The 23,252-nt window shown below is 45.4% G+C and overlaps 1 protein-coding gene and 1 long non-coding RNA gene across 2 annotated transcripts in view; one reads left to right on the top strand and one right to left on the bottom strand.

Moving 5' to 3' along the window:
• The window catches only part of LOC309528843, a 352,285-nt gene that overhangs the window by 107,789 nt on the left and 221,244 nt on the right, over window positions 1-23,252 (bottom strand). The window lies entirely within an intron of this gene.
• Window positions 193-3,899, top strand: LOC309528692 (putative CENPB DNA-binding domain-containing protein 1; the record flags this gene model as incomplete). Its single annotated transcript, XM_082216294.1, has 3 exons — window positions 193-286; window positions 405-1,011; window positions 3,701-3,899. The coding sequence occupies exons 2-3, from the start codon at window positions 431-433 to the stop codon at window positions 3,897-3,899; spliced, it is 780 nt and encodes a 259-aa protein (XP_082072420.1). The 5' UTR covers window positions 193-286; window positions 405-430.

Here is a 23,252-nt window from a genome sequence, read left to right as displayed (position 1 = left end):
TTATGATTTTCTGTGACCATCGGGCCATGTTGTTTTTTTTAAAAAAAATCTGAGTTTGAATTTCTGTGTGGTGGGTGGCTGGGGGAGCAGTTGGGGAGGGGTTTGCAACAGTTGGGGGAGGGGTTTGCAACAGTTGGGGAGGGGTTTGCAGTTTCTGTGTGGTGGGTGGGTGGCTGGGGGAAACAGTTGAGGTTTTTGAAGACTTTGGTGATTTTTAAAGCTTTTCCAAAACTTCTTTTGCAGCCATTTGAGGATTTTGAAGACTTTGGTGATTTGCAGCCATTTCGTAAGTTAAACTTTTAAAACTTTTTGGGGGGTTTTTGGATTTTGGGTTGGGTGTTTGGAATTCAAGGACTTGGTTCTGGGTTTTAATTGCTGATTTTTTTTTCTTTTCTTTTTCTGAGTTTACGAAGGTAAGAGCTGTGCTGCCATGGGACCCAAGAAGACTGCTGCTGCGGAGGCTGGCAAGAGGAAGAAAGAGAAGATGACGCTGGAAATGAAGAAGGAGATCATCCGGAAGCACGACGGTGGAATGCGTGTGACAGACCTCACCAGGGAGTACGGCAGGAACCCATCGACCATCGGCACCATCCTGAAGATGAGGGAGAAGATCCTTGCGACTGATGCAGCCAAGGGAGTCACCAGGATCGTGAAGAACCGCCCAGCTGTTCTGGAGGAGGTCGAGAAGTTGCTGCTCATCTGGTTAGAAGAGAAGCAGCGTGCAGGGGACACAGTGACTGAGGCCGTGATTTGTGAGAAGGCCAAGGCCTTGCACGCAGACCTCATCCGGCAACAGCCAGGAACCTCAGGCGAGCCAGAAGTCTTCAAGGCAAGCAGAGGCTGGTTTGACTGGTTCAAGGCAAGATCTGGAATCCACAGCGTGGTCAGACATGGAGAGGCTGCCAGTTCTGATGTTCCTGCGGCTGAAGACTTTGCAGTGGAGTTCCTGGAGGTTGTGAAGACGGAGGGCTACGTTCCACAGCAGCTCTTCAACTGCGACGAGACCGGATTGTTTTGGAAGAGGATGCCCAAAAGGACTTTCATCACACAGGAGGAGGCCAAGTTGCCTGGCCACAAGCCCATGAAGGACCGTCTGACCCTGCTCTTCTGTGCCAACGCAAGCGCCGACCTGAAGATCAAGCCCCTGCTAGTGTACTACTCGGAGAACCCACGGGCCTTCAAGAGACACAAGATCGACAAGGAGCGGCTGAGTGTCATGTGGCGATCCAACAGTAAGGCTTGGGTCACACGTGTGCTGTTTGTGGACTGGGTCAATCTTGCTTTTGGCCCTGCTGTCAAACAGTACCTGCTGGACAACGACCTGCCGCTGAAGGCTTTGCTTCTGATGGACAATGCTCCTGCTCATCCTAAAGGCCTTGAGGAGGACTTGTTGGAGGAGTTCAGCTTCATCAACATCATGTTCCTGCCGCCAAACACCACGCCACTGCTCCAGCCGATGGATCAGCAGGTCATTGCCAATTTCAAAAAACTCTACACCAAGGAGCTTTTCAGGCGATGCTTTGAGGTGACTGATTGCACCACAATCACCCTGTGGGAATTCTGGAAGGACCACTTCGACATCGTCACCTGCTTGAAGATGATCACCACAGCCTGGAACGGGATCAGCCAGAGAAATTTGAATTGCACTTGGCGCAGCCTGTGGCCGGACTGTGTGGCACCAAGTGACTCTGATGCACCAGAGTCAACAGTGGTGCAGGACATTGTTGCCTTGGGGAGGACCATGGGCCTGGAGGTCACAGAGGAGGATGTCAGCGAGCTGGTGGAGGAGCACGACCACGAGCTGACCACCCAGGAGCTGGTCGAACTGCAGGCAGAGGCTGTGCAGGAGCAGGCCTCGCTGGAAGAGGAGGAAGCAACTGAGGAACGGCTGTCCTCCAAAGAACTGAGGGACATTTGCCAGAAGTGGAAGGATGTGCAGGCTTTTGCACAGCGGCACCACCCTGACAAGTACGTGGCACATGACCATGCGAACACTTTTGATACGACGGTCATGTCGCCTTTCAGGGAGCTGCTGAAAAGGCGGATGAAGCAGCAGACCATGGACAGGTTCTTCAGCAAGAAGCAAAGAGTGGAAGAGGAACCTTCTTCGAGTGGTCCCCCAGAGTCTTAGAAAATGTATGTACAGTACACTTTGTTGATTTTTAAATGTTTTTCTGTCATGTTTAGAAACTTAATTTATTGTTCCTTCAATTTTTGAAATGCTCTTTGCAGTATGTGTGACCTTAAAGAGCAGTTAATAAACTCTTGTTGTACCAAATTTGGCTTTGTTTCGACTTTTTTTGACCATAGGAACACATTAATTGATTTTCAATGCATTCCTATGGGAAACCGTGCTTCGCAAGACGAAAAATTCGCTAGACGAAAAAACTCGCAGAACGAATTAATTTCGTCTTGCGAGGCACCACTGTATAGGGGTCAATTGTTCATGAAGCTTTCCCCCCTTACTCATTAATTAATTTTCTTATTATTGAAATACAGTCAATAGTGTGTGTGTGAAATACTCAGAGTATACTGAGTGTTTCTCTGCCTTTGCTGAGCCTTGCTGGGTGGTGAGTTTTATCGTGAATCTGGCCGGCTGGAATTATTCCACTTCCTTGCAATCGCCATCCTCTGTTAAACAAGTGATGCGTCTATCCACCACTGGCCTGCATCATCCAGCTGGCAAAAGCTGACAAAGCTCCACTGCTGCCTTTAATAGTCAGGCTTGCTTGCATCATTAGAAGATCTGGTCTAACAGGTTTGTCTGTTGTGAAATGGAAGAGTAGACTTTAAACTACATAAGTACAGTACGGCTGCCAACATTCCCCCCCCCCCCAATTCTGGCAGGACTCCTGTGCCACATGGCAGGCAGAAACTTAGCAAGGAAGACTTTTTCTATCACTGCATCATATGTGACCTGCTTTGTTTCTGTTAGGCATCATCATCATCATCTTCATTATTATTATTATTATTATTATTATTATTATTTATTACAGGAGCCTAACCAAATGGAAGATGACAACTCTAATAGCAGTCATAGAGCCCTTCACTCATAAGAAAGACACAAACCAGCTTTTAACATGTAACCGATGGGTTCAAACACTCAGCATTCAAAGACAGGCTGCCCTGGGGGAGCAGAGCACAAGGAATCTAATATATTAGATGTGTGTCAACATCGAATCTTGTCCCTTTCTTAAATTTATTTATTGGTGTGTGCTTTTCTTATCTGCCAAATCTCCGGACAGTGGAGGGGGCGTGTGCTGTGTCCTGTTGTTGTTGCTCTAGTGGTGGTGGTGGCACTTGCTCTCCTTCTGATAGGAAATGCTATGCTGGGGGGGGCACAAAAATTGGGGGTCAAGGAGGGTCAGTTGGTGGGGAGTGAGAAATGTCTCTGTTTTTATCTGAAGGGTATGCATACAATAAATATTAAAAAATAATGCTTTATTTTATTTCACATACGTACAATTTATAGGCTGCCCTGTAGCCAAAGTCTGCTCGCAGCTCACAGAGAATAAAACAAACAAAATTAGCAATCAAGCAGCAAATTTTGCAGCAGCGTCTTCATTTAAAGCAGAGGTTTCAAGAGAGCTCTCAACTGTTTGTTTGTGTTGGTTTGTTGAAACAAGCCACTGGAATTGAGCTATTGCCTGAAGGGTGAGGCTTCACACAGTTGTCTTTTTGCACAGTTGTCTTTTTCAAGTGGCCGTGTTGACAGCAAGTCAAGAGAGGGAGAAAGCAGGTCCACAGTCTCTGAATGTGGTTGCCAGTTCTGGTTTGGTATTGCTGTGGGATTACTGTCTTGTGTGGTCCAAAATAATTCACCAACAAAAAGGAAAGTGGAATTAGATGGGCAAAGAGGATCCAGCAACCCCTGTGCCAGTGGAAAAGATTCTTCATAAAGTAATGGAAGCAGTTACCTTGATGAATAGGAAAGGGGGAGGTTTGCTTGTCTGCTGCTCTGGGATAAACCCAGGAAACCCAGAAAGTCCTCTTCTCTCCAAAGAGGACACAGGAGTTCCGAATCTACTTCGAATCCCTAGCCAGATACCACTTTTCTTTGCCAAAACCAGCTCCAAACGCCTGCATATCCCACAAAAGATGAAGCTCCAGGACACATAAAGGAGACAATGATGGAAATCAGCAAATGTAAAAAAGCACATTTTATTCAGTGTCAGCAGTGATAATTGAATCTGTACTACTCATCACCACATTCAGCCAAGTTATTCTATGTTCTCTATCAACAGGTATCTTAATCTTTTAAGATTAGTATTATTATTATTCAAATAAAGAGGAATGATCACTCTGGAGCTTTGGTGAGCACTTGCCAGCTTTGTTTGCTAAGGCAGGGACCACCTCTATCTTCCTACTTTCCCTATGATATATTTCACTTGCCTCACAAAGAGGTCGTCTCTTGCATGTATGTCATGGGGGGGGTGGAGGGGTAACTGCAAATGTGTATAAAAACAGCTTGAGGGCAAGAGGCAAAGTTGAGCGTTTCTATCCAAATCCAGTGGTGTGGAATCTTGTCATTTATTTGCAAATCAGATTTCAGCTTTGATTCCGCAGCTACTTCCCTACCAAATGCTCCCCCCCCCTCTTTTTTTGACTGAGGATGAATATACAAGCTGCGGCAGTAGAAGACTTGAGGACTGAGTAGGCTTTCAGTCTGTTGCCAAATCATTAAATAAATCTTATTACCTTGTCCAAGACTTGTAAGAATCCCATTGAGAGACTGCAGGGCACTTTTAAAAGTGACTCTCACAAGAGTCAGTGATGGTTTAAAAGACAATTAGACAAAAAAAATTTTTTTTCACTTTTTAAATTAATTTTCCAAAAAAAAAATTAAGACAAACAAACAGACATCCATCCATCCTAATTGTAATTAAACCAATCTTAATAACATTATTAAGTGACTTCCTCAAATCCCCCTGGTTGAATTTCATTGAATATCATTTTAACAGTTTTCCAAAATCAATCTTCTCAAAAAATTAACTTGATCACTTAACATCTTTCATTCTTTCTAACCAACTTTAAACATCTTAATTAGTATCCTTACATATTTAAATCCTAAGCCTATCTAATATTTGCAAGCTTTTCCAATTAAGTTAACATATTTAGCATATTTAACATATTTAGTCTTTAAATTTTATCCATTCATCCTGGTACTCCTCCTCCTCTTTCTGGTCACGGACTCTTCCAGTCAGGTCTGCTAGCTCCGAAAAATCCACCATCTTCACCTGCCAATCTTCCACTGTTGGTATTTCTTGTGTTTAAAAGAGAATTAGACAAATTAACAGAGGAGAGAGGTATGGGTGACTACTAGCCAGTTGCTGAATACCAGTTCCTACAAACCACAGCTGAGGAAAAGTACTCTTGTGCCTGGATCCTGCTTGCAGGTTTCCTACCTGTAAAGGCATCGGGTTGGACGCTGCCTAGAAGGCCTCGTTGGTCTGATACTGTAGACTTCTTATGTCCAAAAGCAGTACTAGCCTTCTTGGTAAAAAATATTTCAAAATGCTGTGGGGTCCTGTGAGAAATGTCACTGTTGCAGTGGCGTAGCGTGGGGGGTGCCAGGGGTGCCGGCCGCACCGGGCGCAACATTGGGGGGCGCGTTTGGCCAGCCCTTCGCAAGACGAAAGTCCATAGGGAAATCTCCGGGACAGTGGGGAAGCGCAGTGCGTCTTCCCCACTGTCCTCGGACCACCTCCAAAGCCTGGCTGTGGGGCGGAGAGACCTTCTCCCCACGCCAGCCTTCGGATGGCTGTCCTGAAGACTTGTGGTGGGAGCAGTGGCGTAGCGTGGGGGGTGCACCTGGCGCAACATTGGGGGGGCGCGGAAGAGACTCGAGTGCTAAAATCTACGGGTTAGGGGATGCAAATTACTTGCCTTGCCCCGGGTGCTGAGAACCCACGCTACGTCACTGCACTGTTGTTCTACCCCCACTCATTTCGTTTTTTTCAAAAAAAAAACAACTCAGCTGTACATTTCTTCCCTGCTGTGCTGCCATAACAGGATAGACATAACCTAGAATGGTTAAGTGTTACTCCTGGTGTAAGATGAGCCTTACAAAGTACTGGCTACACGGCTTGAGTAAGGTGCTTTTCATTCGTAATTTGATAAGTTGCTTCATTATGGTTAGGTCATGGGTCGGCAACGTGCAGCCCATGGGCGGATGTGGCCCACGAAGACCATTTTACCGGCCCACGAGCTGCCCCTGAACTGAGCCGCCTGCTCGGCGAGTCCCCCACGCGCTGCACTAAACTGGCGCGGCGTGGAGATTCGCCGAGCGGCACTGGAAATCGCGCCTGCGCATGTCCAGACATCGGAAATTGCTATTGCAGAGGTGTGATTTTTGGCGTCTGGGCATGCACAGACGCAATTTCTAGCGCCACAGATATGCGCAGAAGTGATTTCCGGCGTCGCGCTGTGTCAGTCATGCCCACGGACGATCTCTGTGGGAGTGCTCTGGCTCATGTCCAGTAAACCTTGCTGACCACTGGGTTAGGTGAACATCATAAGAAGCTTGCTGGATCAGGCCAATGGCTCATCCAGGCCAACATCCTGTTCTCACAGTGGCCAATCAGAGATGCCCATGGGAAGCCAGTGAGCAGGCCCTGAATGCAACAGCAGTCTCCTCACTTGCGATTGTGAGCAATTGGTGCCGTATTGGCCCAAATATAGGCTGCACCTTTAAAATTCAAAGGGTTAGGGGAGAGAAAAAAAGACAATACCCAAATATAAGCCGCTCCCTTAAAATTCCGCAGGCACTCACACTCTTCCATTTTACTGTATGTCTTCTTCAGCAGCGATATCAGAAAAGCCAATTTTTGTAAGGTCACGAATTAAAGCTGCACTTTAACTTTCCACGGTCGGAATTTGGAAAAAAAAGTACGGCTTATATTCGGGCCAGTTACTGTATTCAGAGAAGAAAGAAGCGACTTTATCATGGTTTTTAACCATGTTTTGCACACCTTTTTCAAATACCAGGTTCGCATTTAACGGTGCCATACGTCCATATTTTCCCAGACATGTCCTCTTTTTTTCAGAGGTAAAATCACCATCTGGGCGGATTTTTAAAATTTGGCAAAATGTCCAGATATTTATTTTTGTACCATTTGTTTGTGACACCGGCAGCCGGCTGAGTGGAGATGCAGCTTCTCGTGAGCAGGAGGTCCAAGATAGCAAAGGTAAGAGAGAGGAAGGGGTGAGCAGGTGGGCAAAGAAGGGCTTAGTGGCAGGGAGGGGCGAGTGATGGAGATATAGGCTGGTAGTGGGGGGTGCCCCAAATTTTTCTCACAAAATGTTGGAGGGGAGGGCATTTCATTTCATTTTTAATTGCCGTTATTAAGTATTTCAATACACTTTTTCTCTTTTACTGCACACACACTATTACTACTATTTTTCTTCCTCCCCCCTCCCCCCCGGCCCACCTACAAATGTGTCCCAGCAAATGTGTCCTCTTTTTTGCTCTTCAAAATATGGCAACCCTATTTAACAGCTAGGGACGCGGGTGGCGCTGTGGGTTAAACCACGGAGCCTAGGGCTTGCTGATCAGAAGGTCGGCGGTTCAAATCCCCGCGACGGGGTGAGCTCCTGTTGCTTGGTCTCTGCTCCTGCCAACCTAGCAGTTCGAAAGCACGTCAAAGTGCAAGTAGATAAATAGGTACCGCTCCGGCAGGAAGGTAAACGGCGTTTCTGTGCACTGCTCTGGTTTCGCCAGAAGCGGCTTAGTCATGCTGGCCACATGACCCAGATAAACTGTCTGCAGACAAATGTCGGCTCCCTCGGCCAGTAAAGCGAGATGAGCACCACAACCCCAGAGTCTGCGACTGGACCTAACGGTCAGGGGTCCCTTTACCTATCTTCTAGATCTAGAGTAGCTAACATGGTCTCCTCCAGGTGGTCCCCTCCAGATGCCGTGGGCCACAACTCCCATCAACCTGAGGCAGCATGACCAAAGGCCAGGGATGACTGAGTTGTTGTCCAAAATGTCTGGAGGGGAGCATGCTGGGCAGCCCATTCTAGATAATTAAAAACAACAATAGTAAAGCCACACTTCAGAAGATTCAAAACCCCTGACTTGAATAGGTGCAGAATACAATGTACAAAAATGGGAGCTTATATTTCACCATTTTGACCAATCTGACCGTCAAACCTTGACAAATGACAGCAAAAACACATTGACAGCTATGTGTATGCCGGCTCCCTCGGCCAATAAAGCGAGATGAGCGCCGCAACCCCAGAGTTGCTCGCAACTGGACCTAATGGTCAGGGATCCCTTTACCTATTTAACCACTGGTCTGCCTTTGGATTTGCAACCACTAGCACGCATTTGCACACAAAGACAAATCTAGGATTTGTTGTCATGTCGTAATGAGATTAAAGGACCAGGAAGCAGCTGTGAGCTCCTCCTGGTGAGCCATAGTTTGGCTTACCGTGTCCTGTCAACCAACCCAAAAAAAGAGTGGGGAGGAAGTGGCACAAAATTCAACTTCAATAAACGGATGCAATCTTTTCTAGCTGTGTAAGGTTTTTATTGGTTGCCATGTGTATGACATCTAAGAACTAGACACATGGCCAATATGAGAAGGTTTTTGAACATCTCCCTCCGAATCCTGCTGCTTGGGGTGTGGGGGTGTGAAAATAGCAGAGGTAGGAAATGTCTCCACGGTTTCTTTTCTGTGTCTCCTTAAAAAAAAATAAAAATAAAAAATTAGCAATGCCATTTATCTCCCTCATCCCATCCAACCATTCTTAAGCCAGCTTAGTGGAATTATAGTAAATGCACACAGGTGAACAACTCATTTCCCTTACTGTGAATGTTCACAATAAATATAAATTATTTCCTCACATTGTAAAGATTTAGGGCCTGGATGGTATAGTGACTAGGACAGGGGTCAGCAAACTTTTTCAGCAGGGGGCCGGTTCACTGTCCTTCAGACCTTGTGGGGGGCCAGACTATATTTGGGGGGGGGATGAACGAATTCCTATGCCCCACAAACAACCCAGAGATGCATTGAAAATAAAAGGACACATTCTACTCATGTAAAAAATACACTGATTCCTGGACCGTCCGCGGGCTGGATTCAGTAGGCAGTTGGGCCGGATCCGGGCCCCGGGCCTTAGTTTGCCTACCCATGGACTAGGATGAGCAAATCCTCACTTAGCCTTGGTGCTCCCTGGCTGCTCTTGCTCTCGTTCAGTTTAACTTACCTCACAGATACAGATAGGTAGCCGTGTTGGTCTGCCATAGTCAAAATAAAAAAATTCCTTCCAGTAGCACCTTAAAGACCACCCAAGTTAGTTCTTGGTATGAGCTTTCGTGTGCATGCATCGTGTGTATATCTGAAGAAGTGTGCATGCACACGAAAGCTCATACCAAGAACTAACTTAGTTGGTCTTTAAGGTGCTACTGGAAGGAATTTACCTCAAAGAGTTGTTGTGGGGGTGATGGGGTGGACAATCTGTGAGCTCCTCAGACGCAGGGCAAGACAAACATGTAGTTAAATATGCAAGCCAGGCTTTTGCATGTACAAAATGTAAAGGACATTTCCCCAGTATCTGGAATATTGTTAAATGCAAGGAGCCTTTTGGATTCCCCTCTGTGCTGATTTCTCTTCCCTGCTACCACAATAACTACCCCCGGAGAGGCATGTCAGCTCATGCCATGAGATAAAGAACACATGCAAGCTGCAATAGTTCGAGCAAAGCCTAGCTTTTTAAATTTACTTCAATATGTTATTTACCATATCCATGACATTTTGCAGCTAACAGTGGTTTGGTATAACTAGTAAAAACAAAACAAAAAATATTTTCCAGCAGGGATCTATTCCATGCAGGATAAGTGGCTATAATATTGTTTCCAGGTTTATGTAAGCTACTGAGACAAAAACAAATTGTTGGCTCTTAATTGTGTGTGCCTATTCCAAAAGCAAGGATATTTCCATTTCAACTGCAAAAGGAAGACAAATGCAATCCATTTATAACTAGGGACGCTTCCACTTCCACAGGGCCAACCTCCCTCTCTCCTTGCCCCCACACAACAAACTAGTGCTCCCATATAGATGCTCCAACACACCTTAGCCAATTTCTTAATAAACTGGTGTTCCTTCCCTATTTACTTAGAGGTTTAAACACTACATTAGCAAAAAAAACCTATTGTTTTACAAGGTCCTATGACTACACAGTCAGTGCTAAGCAGGCAAGCTTCAATGGGTGGCCTTTTGGGTGTTGTTGGACTACATCTCCCATCATCCTTGACCATTGGCCATGCTGGCCGAGGCTGATGCGAGTCAGAATCTAGCAGTAACTGGAGGGAAATCAGTGCTATTTTTCTTGAAAAAAGGTGCCAGAACTCACAATGAATGCCTCCCTTGTTCTCTTATAATGGCAATGGCACTCCCCTGGGAGGTTCCAGTAAGTTCCAGCTGGAAAAAACCTCTGAGGGCAATGCACTGGTTACTCTTGGTTAGGAACATAAGAAAAGGAGCCCTGATTTCTCAGACTCATCTGGTCTAGCATCCTATTCCCCAAAGCAGCCCACTGAATGCCCCCAGGAAGCCCACAAACAGGATGCTGGGGAAATGGTCTTGCTCCCCAGTGTCTGGTCTTAGGGGAATGTTGCTTCTGATCATGGAGGCAATATTAAGCCATTATGACCACACTCTCTGACTGTCCTTATTTTCCAGGGACAGTACCAGATTTACAGAGTCCGTCCCGGTTTCTGATTTGACCTGAGAATGTCCCCCTTTTCCTTAGGACATCCCCATTTTCATCGGAGAAATGTTGGAGGGTATTGAGTTATGCAAACCTCAAGCCAAAAAGTTAAGTAACTATGCAACCTTTACAAGACATCTGAAGACAGCCTTGTATAGTTTTAGTATGTTTTTATATATGTTGGAAGCTGGCCAGAGTGACTGGGGCAACCCACTCAGATGGCTGGAGTATTAATAATAATAATAATAATAATAATAATAATAATAATAATAATAATAGAATAGGACATCCCTATTTTCATTGGAGAAATGTTGGAGGGTATGCATGACTCGTAACCATTGATAATTTTATCATATATGAATTGGTCTTTCAAAGCCATCCAAAGTTGGCGGCCAACACTTGATCTTGTGATACGCTTGTGGTGTACAGCTACTTTGAAATATGCTCTAAGCACAGATATTTCCATTCTTATTCCATTATAAAACTGTAATACAGAATGCAGAAGTAAAACAACTGCTGCTATCACAAACGATGGACAATTTAGCACAGTGAACTTTTCATTATTATGAAGCCGTCCTGGGTTTATTGAGGTCAGGTGGTGTTAAACATTGCAGCTGGTCAAGATCTCCCATTGATAGACCAGTTTGAGAACTATTGATCAGGTTTCATGTACACTATGGTGCTGTGGGTGGGGAGGGGGGATGTGATTGATGCATCTCAGGATTAACACAACAACACTTACAAAAGCCTTAAAAGTTAGATCAGAATTCTTATCCCCATTTCACTGAGAGGGAACTGAGGCTGAGAGAGAGAGGACCTAGTCAAAGCTATGGCATGGGCCCATGGCTGACCTAAGGTTCGAAACCAGAATGTCCTGCTGTAGCTTATGCTTTTAACCACTGTCCCAAGAAGCTTTGGTGCTGCTGGAGAAAGGCTGGGTTAAAAATCTCAGCAGGATCCTGCCCCACCCACTTCCCTGCCAGCTGAGATCCACTCATCCCTTTCTTGGTCCGCATTTTTGCCTTGCCTGGCCACCCACACTAGGCCTTGCCTGCTTCCAGGAAGCAGTTGGAGGGGGAACAGCTGCATATGTCAACACACAGCAAGGGCCTAGGATGGGAGAAAAAGAAATAAGCAAGGAGGGCAGCGCCCCAGAGAGGATAAAGGGGCAAGCGGAAGGCCCTCTTGGGGTTTGTGGCTTTGAGCAGCTCTGCCCTGAAGAATCTGCAAGAGGATATAGAGCGTGTTGCTTTGAGAAAGTTGGATTACCGTATTTTTCGCCCCTTGGATGCACCGGCTCATAGGACGCACCTAGTTTTTTTGGGGGGAAATACCCCCCCCCCAGGTGCAGGGCTTCCCCCGACCCCCGACCCCAGCCCCCAGAACAGGCTGCTATCCGCAAGCCGTGGGAGAGCTGCGCGAAGCCCGAGTTTGAAGGGAAGCTGAGGATCCCTCAGTCCAGCTCCTTGCAATGCACAGCTATCCCATATGGGGATCTAACTGAGCCATCCTGGTGTTTTAAATGTGCATAGAATGTGTTTTAAGCGAAGGGTGTGGATCTGGCGCCTGGTTCAGTCAGGAAATGATGCTTTTCATTGTACTTGTGAAGGAAAGACACTTTCTTCCATGTGGAATGTTTGGAGATTGCTTGGTGTTAGTAGTTGTATGCTGATCTAGAGGCAGAGTTTAAAAGGCAAATATTATTGTTTATTTGACAAGGAGAGTTTGATAAGGATTCATGGTCCACAACTATTACAAGTGGGAATTTGTTGCTCTATGGCTGGATAGATCACCAGGACTAAATGTGTTTGTGGAGGGTTATTGGTTTATTTTGTTTTTGTTCCAGTTTTTTATTAAATTTTTTTGGTGTGTTTTTATCTTGCACTTTTACGCTGTTGATCACCTTGAGATCTTTGGACAAACAAACAAAAATGGATAAGCAATGGGATAATAGCAAGAAAGAAAGACCTTATCTCCATGCTAAAACAAGTGTCACCTCAAACAGGTTAGTGCCTCTCCTTGGTGGTGATATGGTTTCCCCAGGGGCGTAGGAAAGTGGGGGGGGGGCGGCACCCCCCCAGGTGCCATCATGGAGGGGGGTGACAAATTATCAAGGAACAATTACTGCTCTACTAGGGCAGTTCATAAAAAACTTTTTTTTTTTTTGAAAATGCCTGCTCCAAAGGTCTTATCTTACTACACTAGGGATTATATAGCTACATATGAAATTTCATGTGTATCAGTTAATATCTTGACCCTCCTCCACAAAAATAGCTGTTTATTTGACCGTTTTCCTATGTCGTGAAGGCTGAAATTTCAACAAAGCACGTGCCTTTGCTAGACTCTTTTTGGGCACCTGCTAAAAGCATTCTTCTTTAGGCAAGCATACCTAGATGCTTAGGAAGTTGAAGTAATTTTAATCTTAATATTTTAGCTTTTGTATGTTTTAAAGTAGGATTGTTAATTTTTCTTGATTTTACTGCTGAGGTTTGGTTTTGGTTTGTTTTTTTTTGGTAAACCACTTTGCAGGTTTTTTAAAATAAATTTTATTAAATAAATAAACAATAAATATAATTAAAATAACACAAGCCAAAACACAATCCATCCTGTAGATTTAAGTATCTGTCCATAGTCGTCTACTTGTTATCAGTGGCTCAGAATCCACATTCCTTTGTAAGAAAATATGAAATAATGTAAAACCATTTTCGCAGGCAAAAAATAAATAAATCAAAAAATTGGGGGGGGGGGGGCGGTGTTGACACGAAATTTTCCGCACTGCGTACCACCAGACCTTCCTATGCCTCTGGGGTTTCCCCCTCATTTGTTTAAAAACGAGAAGAGACTGCAGCACAAAATTAGTACAGTAGTAAAGTTACTAATGTTCACATCAACAGATAGTGTAGCCATGTGTCCTACTTTGCAGGTGACAATCCTCTATTTGAAGGGCTGTCAGAGGCTAGTCTTTTATTTGAAGGAATATTCCAGGGGAGTTCCTAGGGCACAGGCCCATAAAGACTGGAGCTTAGGTCCCCTTTAATTACACCCCTGGACTCCTCTATTTGAAGGCCTGTCCAGCACAAGCCCGCTTTAAAGACAAAGAGCCATAATAAGAGAAATCAACAATCAGTGGTCAGAACAGCAAACTGAGCCAGCACACAGATCACTTTATTGCACTACGGTGAGAGGTTCTTCTACTTAAATGGCTGCAATTATTTCTATATTCGTCTCTATACAAATAAATTAGCACATACTAATTTATGCAAATCTATTTATTCCCCTGTCCTTCTTGATTTGTAAGCAGCCATCCTGTCAGTAAATATGATAACAGAAAGAAAGGCTGGAAAGCCTTGCCCTCCTTAAGATTCCTGACACGCCGTTAAGTGCAAGCTTACAATGGTAATTCCAGGAAGCATTATATTGGAAGTGGATGCATAGGGGATTTAAGGTTTGTAACATGTTCCAATGGGTTTCCACTGATCTCCCACTTAGGAGGCTTCCAAGATCTTGAGAAATCAAGCACTTTAGATTTTGCGTAGTTTCGTTCCAGTGCGTTGGCTATACGGTATTCCTGGCAGCGGCCCAAAAGCCAGTTGTCAAGCCAGTCCTTGTGTGAGAAGATGTCTGCGTCGTCGGCATATAGTAAGATGGGAACATAGATGGAGCTGAGCTTCAGGCAATGGCCATCCACCCTGTGTAAATGGGGTGCAAGGATGTTTTAAAAAAGGACGCTGAATACCGTATTTTTCGCTCTATAAGACGCACCTTTCCCCTCCTAAAAAGTAAGGGGAAATGTGTATGCGTCTTATGGAGTGAATGCAGGCTGCGCAGCTTTCGCTGAAGCCAGGAAAGTAAGAGGGATTGGTGCGCACCGATCCCTCTTGCTCTCCTGGCTTCAGGGATAGCCACACAAAGCCTCCTGAGCGAAGATGGAGAGCTCCTCCCTCTTCACTCAGGAGGCTTTGCGTTGCTTTCTTGTTTCTTGTTTTCCTCCTCTAAAAACTAGGTGCGTCTTATGGTCGGGTGCGTCTTATGGAGCGAAAAATACGGTAGATTGGGGTGAAGACGCAACTCTGTTTTACCCTTTTGTTGGCAATGATTTGGGAGGTTTAGCCTGCCTGATGGGGAGCATCTCACCTGGCAGCATGTGGAGGTGTGTAGTTTTCTGATGAGAAACAGGAGCCTGTCATCTGTGTCCAATTTGGACAGTTTCTTCCAGAGCAGCTTCTTCAGGATTGAGGCAAAGGCTACGTTTAGGTCCAGAAACACAGTATTTTGATGAGGAGCACTAGAGCATTTATTCACTAGGTGGGAAAGTATGACCATATGATCCAAGGTGGTTTTTCCCTGGCAAAAGCCCATCTGCTCAGGGCCTGGTAATGCAAAATTGGCACATCCATTGGATAAACTTTCCCAGAAGATGTTTAGCATAGAGTTTCCCCTCTATGGACAGGAGGCTTGTTGGTCTGTAGTTGGAGGGTAATGTGCGCTTTCCCTTATTGTATATTGTAACGATGATTGCACTCATCCATGCCTCTGGCATAAGTAGGACTGGGAATTTGCCCTGCCTGAGAAACTGGAGAGCCACTTCCAGTTGGTCAGACAATAATGAGGTAGATGGACCAGTATAAGACAGCTTCTTTTGTTCTCATGTCCTTGCCCATGGGCCATGCTGGCTAGGACTGGTGCCAGCTGGAATCCAGCAATACAGTGGTGCCTCGCAAGACGAAATTAATTCGTTCCGCAAGTTTTTTCTTCTTGCGAGTTTTTTGTCTTGCGAAGCACGGTTTCCCATAGGAATGCATTGAAAATCAATCAATGCGTTCCTATGGAGACCGTCCGGGGACAGAGGGGAAGCGCCGCTCTGTCCCCTCTTTTGAAGCAAGGGGTGGAGAGGAGAAGATCGCTTCTCCCCCTTGCCGCCCCTTGGTTCAAAAGGGGTCCGGGGAGAGAGGGGAAGGCGCTGCGCCTTCCCCTCTGTCCCCGGAGCTTGCGGGGCAAGCTTCGTTTTGCGAAGCAAGCCCATAGGGAAATTCGTCTTGCGAAGCAACTCGAAAACGAAAAAAACTTTCGTTTTGTGAGTTTTTCGTCTCACGAGGCGTTCGTCTTGCAGGGCACCACTGTATTGGGAGAGACAGAGGTAGCTTCCCCTGTGGATTCATTTTTTAAACCTGCAAATACAGTGGAACCTTGACTTACATACAGCTCTACTTACGTACGATTCCAGTTACAACCTTCAGTAGGTGCTTTGACTTATGAACTTTCCTCTAGATATGAACAGAGGCCTTGCCAGCAGCCCGGAGCTCGCCCGGCCGGCTGCGGGGCAGCACTGAGGCCTCTGCCGCCGGGGAGAGGGCCCCCATCCCACCCCCGAAGCTGTGGAAGAGGTGCCACCTGCAAGAGGCACAGCAGGGCACACTGCAGCCCCAAACCCTAAAATGAGGAAGTCCAGAGAAGAACCTGGCCTGGCAAGGGAAAAAAGTGAACCTGGCCAAAGTGAACCAGCTCTTTACTGACTCTTACCCCACTCCCAGCTTGTAGCCAGGTAAGCCCACCCACCCTCAGTGCACGTAAGAAAAAAACCTTTTTTTCATCTACAATACTGTCTTATTTTATAGTACAGTACATTGATTATAGCCTTCATTTTATGGATCTATGGTCTCGTTAGACAGTAAAATCCTTGTTAAATTGCTGCTTTAGGGGGTGTTTTTTATCATCTAAAGGTAAAGGGACCCCTGACCATTAGGTCCAGTCGTGACTGACTCTGGGGTTGCAGCGCTCATCTCGCTTTATTTGCCAAGGGAGCTGGCGTTTGTCCGCAGACAGCTTCCGGGTCATGTGGCCAGCATGACTAAGCTGCTTCTGGTGAACCAGAGCAGCACACTTCCCCCCGGAGTGGTACCTATTTATCTACTTGCACTCTGACGTGTTTTCGAAGTGCTAGGTTGGCAGGAGCAGGGACCGAGCAACGGGAGCTCACGGGATTCGAACCGCCGACCTTCTGATTGGCAAGTCCTAGGCTATGTGGTTTAACCCACAGCGCCACCCATGTCCCTTCTTTCATCATCTAGAACGGATCAATTCACTTTTCCATTACTTTCTATGGAAAAGTGCACCTCTACTTATGTACATTTCTAGTTATGACCGGACCTCCGGAACAGATTATGGTTGTAAGTAGAGGTTCCACTGTATAACTAACATAGGCCCCATCTGCACTATACATTCAAAGCAGTATCATACCACTGTAAACAGTCATGGCTTCTCCCAAATAATTGTGGGAACTGATTTGTTAAGGCTGCTGGGAGTTATTAGGAGATCCCATAGTCCTCTCACAGAGCTATAGTTCCCAAAGTTCCCTGGGAAGAGGGACTGGTTGTTAAACCACTCTGGGAACTGCCACTTTGTGGGGGAAGTAAGGAGTCACCTAAAATCCTCATTTAAACGGACTGCAGTTCCTTGCATGCTTCTTAATATGGTACAACACTGCTTCAGATGTATAGTGCAGATGGGGCCCTAATCACTGTGTACACACTATACCCTTAAAGCACATTTGAAGCACATTCTTTCCCTCAAAGAATTCTGGGCACTGCAGTTTGTCAAGGGTTGCTGGGAATTGTAAATCTGTGAGGGTAAACTACATGTGTTTCGCATGTGCTTTAAAGGCATTGTGCTTTTGGGACTGCAGGACTTTTGCCTCTGTTACAACCTGTGCCACCCATGTTGCCACAATAGCATACGACCGTTTTCTTCAAATCAGGAGACTTCTATGTTATGCTTGTTTTGAGAGTGAGGAAGCAGGGCCTGGGAGAGATCGGGTGGTATCTTGTTTACATGAATCACCATGGGAGTGAATGCCATTGGAATTTTTGCTGCTTTGAGGTAATTCCCGATTATACTTCCTCCTGCCTACAAGGTCCTTTTACCACATAGTGAAGGATCCTAGATCTCTAACCTGCACCAACTGTGTTTTGATTTTGTTTTGTTGTTATGAGGGCTCATGTGGCTGTAGGGTGGGGTGCAAACGTGAATAAATGGATGGATGAAGAGCAAGCCTGATGCCACTCCTGAAAAGGGAGGATAGAAAATTAGCTACACTTGTCACTTTAAGATTTCGGTATGTCTAGCAATGTAGCCTGAGAGAAGTGTAGAAGCAAGTCATTCCAGCCTTAGCTCCTTTCACTCTCCACTATTAAACACTAGCAAGCCAGATACTAATTTTGCCCCTTCAAGATAAAAGTTGCAGACCTTCCAGAACTGAACAAGTATGCTAAGGTTCTCAAGGATTTGTATTAGATTGAACCCATAGGCAATATAACCACTAGGTAAAGGTAAAGGGACCCCTGACCATTAGGTCCAGTCATGACAGACTCTGGGGTTGCGCGCTCATCTCGCTTTACTGGCCAAGGGAGCCGGCGTACAGCTTCCGGGTCACGTGGCCAGCAGGACGAAGCCGCTTCTGGCGAACAAGAGCAGCGCACGGAAACGCCGTTCACCTTCCCGCCGGAGTGGTACCTATTTATCTACTTGCACTTTGATGTGCTTTCAAACTGCTAGGTTGGCAGGAGCAGGGACTGAGCAATGGGAGCCTACCCCATCGTGGGATTCGAACTGCCAACCTTCTGATTGACAAGCCCTAGGCTCTGTCGTTTAATCCACAGCACCACCCGCATCCCAATATAACCACTAGTCATGTTCTATTTTTCATCACAGAAGGAAAACAAGAAGGATGAAGTCTTGCAAGATCCCTTTTGGTTAACGAGCTTTGGTTATTTTGATCTCTGATGCCGCCCCTGAGCAAATTAATAATAATAATAATAATAATAATAATAATAATAATAATAATAATACAATTATTTATACCCTACCCATCTGGGGAAACCCAGCCTCTAAGAGAATTTTCCTCTCAAGTCTGCTGAGATGTATTCTTCTGCTGTGAAATGTTGGTTATTCTGTTCAGGAAAGAGGGGAGTTGTTTTTGGATATTGTCTTGATTATTGGGGAATCACACTAATACCCAGATATTTCTTGAGTAAGTAAATAGACCGTAGCTTTTTAAATAGACCGTAGCTTTTTAAAACATCAGAAAGTCAAATGGCACCTTAAAGACTAACCTAAACATTAGGAAGAACTTCCTGACAGTAAGGGCTGTTCGACAGTGGAATTTGCTGCCAAGGAGTGTGGTGGAGTCTCCTACTTTGGAGGTCTTTAAGCAGAGGCTTGACAACCATATGTCAGGAGTGCTCTGATGGTGTTTCCTGCTTGGCAGGGGGTTGGACTCGATGGCCCTTGTGGTCTCTTCCAACTCTATGATTCTATTCTATTCTATTCTATTCTAAGTTTATTATGGTATAAGCTTTCATAGACCAGAGTCTACTTCATCAGATGCAAGGGATGTTAATTTAATTTGGCAGGTATTACATACACATGTGCATAATGAAAGAAATGTTTGTAGTAAGGTCCGAAGGAAATAAAAGGGAATAAATACAGATTGAGTTTATTGCCTTAAATAGTAAATGTATATAAAATAACTACAGTGCCCATTCACAACACTCTGTTGATGACAACAATGACATCCTGCATTGGTGAGCTAATTAACACTTGTAATTAGATGAAACCCCAGAACCTCAATTAAAGCCATAAGCAACAGACCTAATTTGTAGGCTGCTAACAGTGAAATTCTATACTGTACATGTTTCCCTAGAATTAAGTCCCACTGAGTTCCATGTGTCTTGCTCCCAGGTATGTGGATATAGTAATGCAAACTAAGGCTGCAAACCCAACCCATAGCTGCAGTTTGATGGAGTGATACAGCCATTAGCCAAACTTGGTACGTGAGCTGCCCAGGACAAAAGTGTTAGGATACTGCCGTTCCACCTTAAAAGGGAGCAGGATGTTTGTGTCACAGCCTGCGTATTTCCTGTTCACAGGATGTTTATGTTATCTATTGCTTTCGTTTCTCTCTCTGTGTCGGAGACACTGACGCAGGCAGTCATGTCTTTCTTTGTTCTGATCAACATTGAATAAAACTTGTAAATAATGCTCTCCTGAGTGCAACTTTTGGCTGTGAATTATCTGCTGATAGAGTGTGCATGAGCTCCAGAATGTGGCAAGCTATTTCAAGAAACTCATGTCGCTAATTGCTGATACTGCGTGCCTACGGGAGATCGATGGATCGTCCGGCAGACGGCTTGGGGCCATGATGGACTTTGTCTCCCTGGCAGTATCCCAACAAAAAGGTGGGGAGGGGGCACGAAGACATGCCCATGGTAACACCTTCACTGTGCCAAGATTACAGCAGATCCTGAGCCAGCCAAGCCCCAACCCCATTAGGGTGGTCCTTACTATAGGCCTTTCCTGCTCTTGATAGAGGCTAGTGGAGCAGGACGGGGTTGGGAAGAGCAGCAGATTGGGGAACTGGATTGCACCGATGCAATCCTAAACACACATACTAGGGGCCAAGTCCCACTGAAGATGGTAGGACCCCTGGATGGTTAAGTCCAATCAAAGGCAACTATGGAGTGCAGCACTCATTTTGTTTCATACTAAGGGAGCTGGTGTTTGTCCGCAGACAGCTTTCTAGGTCATGTGACCAGCAGAACTAAACTGCCTCTGGCGCAATGGAACACCATGACAGAAACCAGAGTGCATGGAAATGCCGTTTACCTTCCCGCCAGAGCGATACCTATTTATCTACTTGCACTGGTGTGCTTTCAAACTGCTAGGTTGGCAGGAGCTGGGACAGAGCAATGGGAGCTCACCCCGTTGTGCGGATTCGAACCGACAACCTTCTGATCGGCAAGCCCAAGAGGCTCCGTGGTTTAGACCACAACGCCACCCATGTCCCCTGAGTACATAAATTTATAAGTAGAGCACAAGATGAGGAATGCAAATTTGTATTTCTACCAGATAAAATGATCAGCTACCCAATATCAGATTTCCAGAGAGAACCCCACGATGCTTCAAGCCTTTTAGCTAGTTCTGTGTTTCTGTCTTAAAATGACTTACAGTACCTTTTGTTTTCTTTTTATCTCTCTTTTGTATGCAAGGTGTTGTTGTTTTTTGCAACATTCACATGCCACTTTTGACATAAAAATGCCAAGCTCTATTTCATAATACTTAATCCTGATTCAGCTTTTCAGTGGAAAATCTCATAGGCTAAAAAACCACTGTTACAACATCTTGCCAGCCTGCAATATGTGAACAACATGTTTGCAAGATAAAATTATTGTCCATTTGTCTGTCTCTCGACCATCCTTTCCACCTGTAGGAGCTTAGAAGTTCCACCTTCCCCAAACTCACATTTCCACTTTCAAACTTTACGCACAGATCTCTGTCTCAAGAAACCATCTTTGAATAAGGAAGCATCAACTGGCCATCTTAGGCCATCAAGAAAAATGAGCATTATTTTATCATATCCAGATTCTCAACAGGTATTGCTTTGAGAGCAGACCATGGTAATAGACCTATTGACAAAGAAAGCAGACAGCAAACATTCAACAATACATTATACAGCAGTATATCTCTGTATGCTACCCTTTGTTCTCATGATGAAGTGTTTGTACTAAGTGGCTTATTGGACAGGTCTCCCATTGAGGAGCAATGAGGGGATATTGAACCTGCAGGAATAAGTTAGCATTTGGGTTTTGTTACAGCCTTAAATATATACATCCTGTTACATAGCATTACATCTGGAATACCTAGCAGTTGTTATGAATTGTAAATGAAACCTTTTGTCTTGGCACTGGGCTGTCTTTGCTAGATATTGCAAAACGCTGGTGTATTAGCTCATCCCTTTTTGCTAACCTCAGTCATATTTCTGTCTCCTTTTAAAATTATGACCATGCCCCCTTATATTGTGACAAACAAGGAATGCATTCATTCTTGTGGACGACCCTGATCTGAAGAATCTTCCTTTAAAAGCTTAGTGCCAGGGGGAAAATGATAGACATCTACAGCCACTAGCTCTTTGATCTTTACATAGCTTTTGATACCATCAACCATGGTATCCTTCTGGAATGGCTCTCTTGGTTGGGACTAAGGAGTGTGACATTGCTGTGGTTGCCTTTCTCCTTGTAGGACTGCTACCAGAACATGGCACAAACTGGTGCCTGCTTGACTCCTTGACTTTAAGCTGTGGAGGGCTGCAGGCTTCTCTTCTGTTCCCAATGCTGTTTAACATCTATATATCAAGGTATTGGGAGCGGTCCTTCCAGCTTGGAGCACGATGCCATGCCGTCAGTTTGCTGTTGAAACCCAGCTCTAGTTCCCTTTACCAGCTGAGTCAGATGAAGCTATGCAGTGGAGGACTGGATGAAGGACTGGATGAAGGACTGGGTTGAAACCGAATTGTGACAAGGAGGCCCTGTGGGTAGGTAATTCCCAACTCTGAGAATTGGGGAGCTTGCTTGTGCTGGATAGGGTTGCTCTGAAGGAACAGATTGTAGTCTGGCAGTGCTCCTAGAGCCATTGCTGTTGCTGGAGGTTCAAGTGAGATTTGGGGGCAAGGGGTGCCTTTCACTGCTATACAGCTGATTCACCAGCGTCTGGTAATCCTGAACAGGGAAAGTCTTACTACCGTGATCTACTGTTGACCTCTAGACTGGACTATTGCATTGCACTCTCTGTGGGGCTGTCCTTGAAGCTGGTTCAGAACCTGAAGCTACTGCAGAACGTGACAACTAGGCTTCTATCCGAGGTGGCCTACTGCATACATATAATACCAGTTTGGGGGGGGACCCTGTATTGGCTGCCTGTCGCCTTCTGAGCCTGCTTCAAAGTTTGTACTGACTGGGATACCAGAAAGTACACCATTTCCTCTATAGAGTTGCCATGTCTTAAGATCTACTGGGGAAGCTCACTTTGTTGTGCCACCTTTAGCTGAGGCCCTGCCATATTCCAATGTGGGGAAGAGCCTTCTTGGTGGTGGTTCCTTGGTTTTGGAACTCCCTCCCCTCTGGAATATGGCTGCTGCCTACTCTAAGTTTTAGAAGCTGGCTGAAGACCTGCTTGTTCACCCTGGCTTTTAGTGGAATCTGGTGCTTTTATTAGATGCGTAAAAAAATATTTATACAAACCGCAAATAACAAGCTTAACTTTAACAAGGCAAGGCTGGATCTCTGTATGGTGTTTCATGGCATGAGTCAAAGCTGAGACCCTTGAAGTGTTTTGTGTGCCTTGGTGTGCCTTGGTGACCAATGTCTGTGAAAAGCAAAGTATTTTCTTTAAGCCCCGATGTGAGAGGGCAGAGCAGTTTTGCAAAATCAAAGCTCTCACCTCCAGCTTAAGGAAAACACCAAGAAGAGGAGAGAGAGGGAGGGTCCCCTCTGCAACCGATAGGTCTAGTTTGCAATTAAAAAGAATGACATCATCACTAGTGGGGGGTGGGGTCTCCTGTGGACTTTGGCTGAGGGAAGGGAGGGCGACCTGCTATACTCCCTCTCCACAACCCCAGCAAAGCTCCTGCTGTTGAGACTGGGGGTTCCCTTGGCCATTTGCCCTTGGCCCTGGTACCCTTAACCCAAGTTCAGTGCTTGGGAATG

Source organism: Podarcis vaucheri, assembly GCF_965113315.1.
Source record: "Podarcis vaucheri genome assembly, chromosome: 3".
NCBI classification, from domain to species: Eukaryota; Metazoa; Chordata; class Lepidosauria; order Squamata; family Lacertidae; genus Podarcis; species Podarcis vaucheri.
Note: the sequence above shows the minus strand (reverse complement) of the source record. Positions and strands in the feature narration are given on the sequence as shown.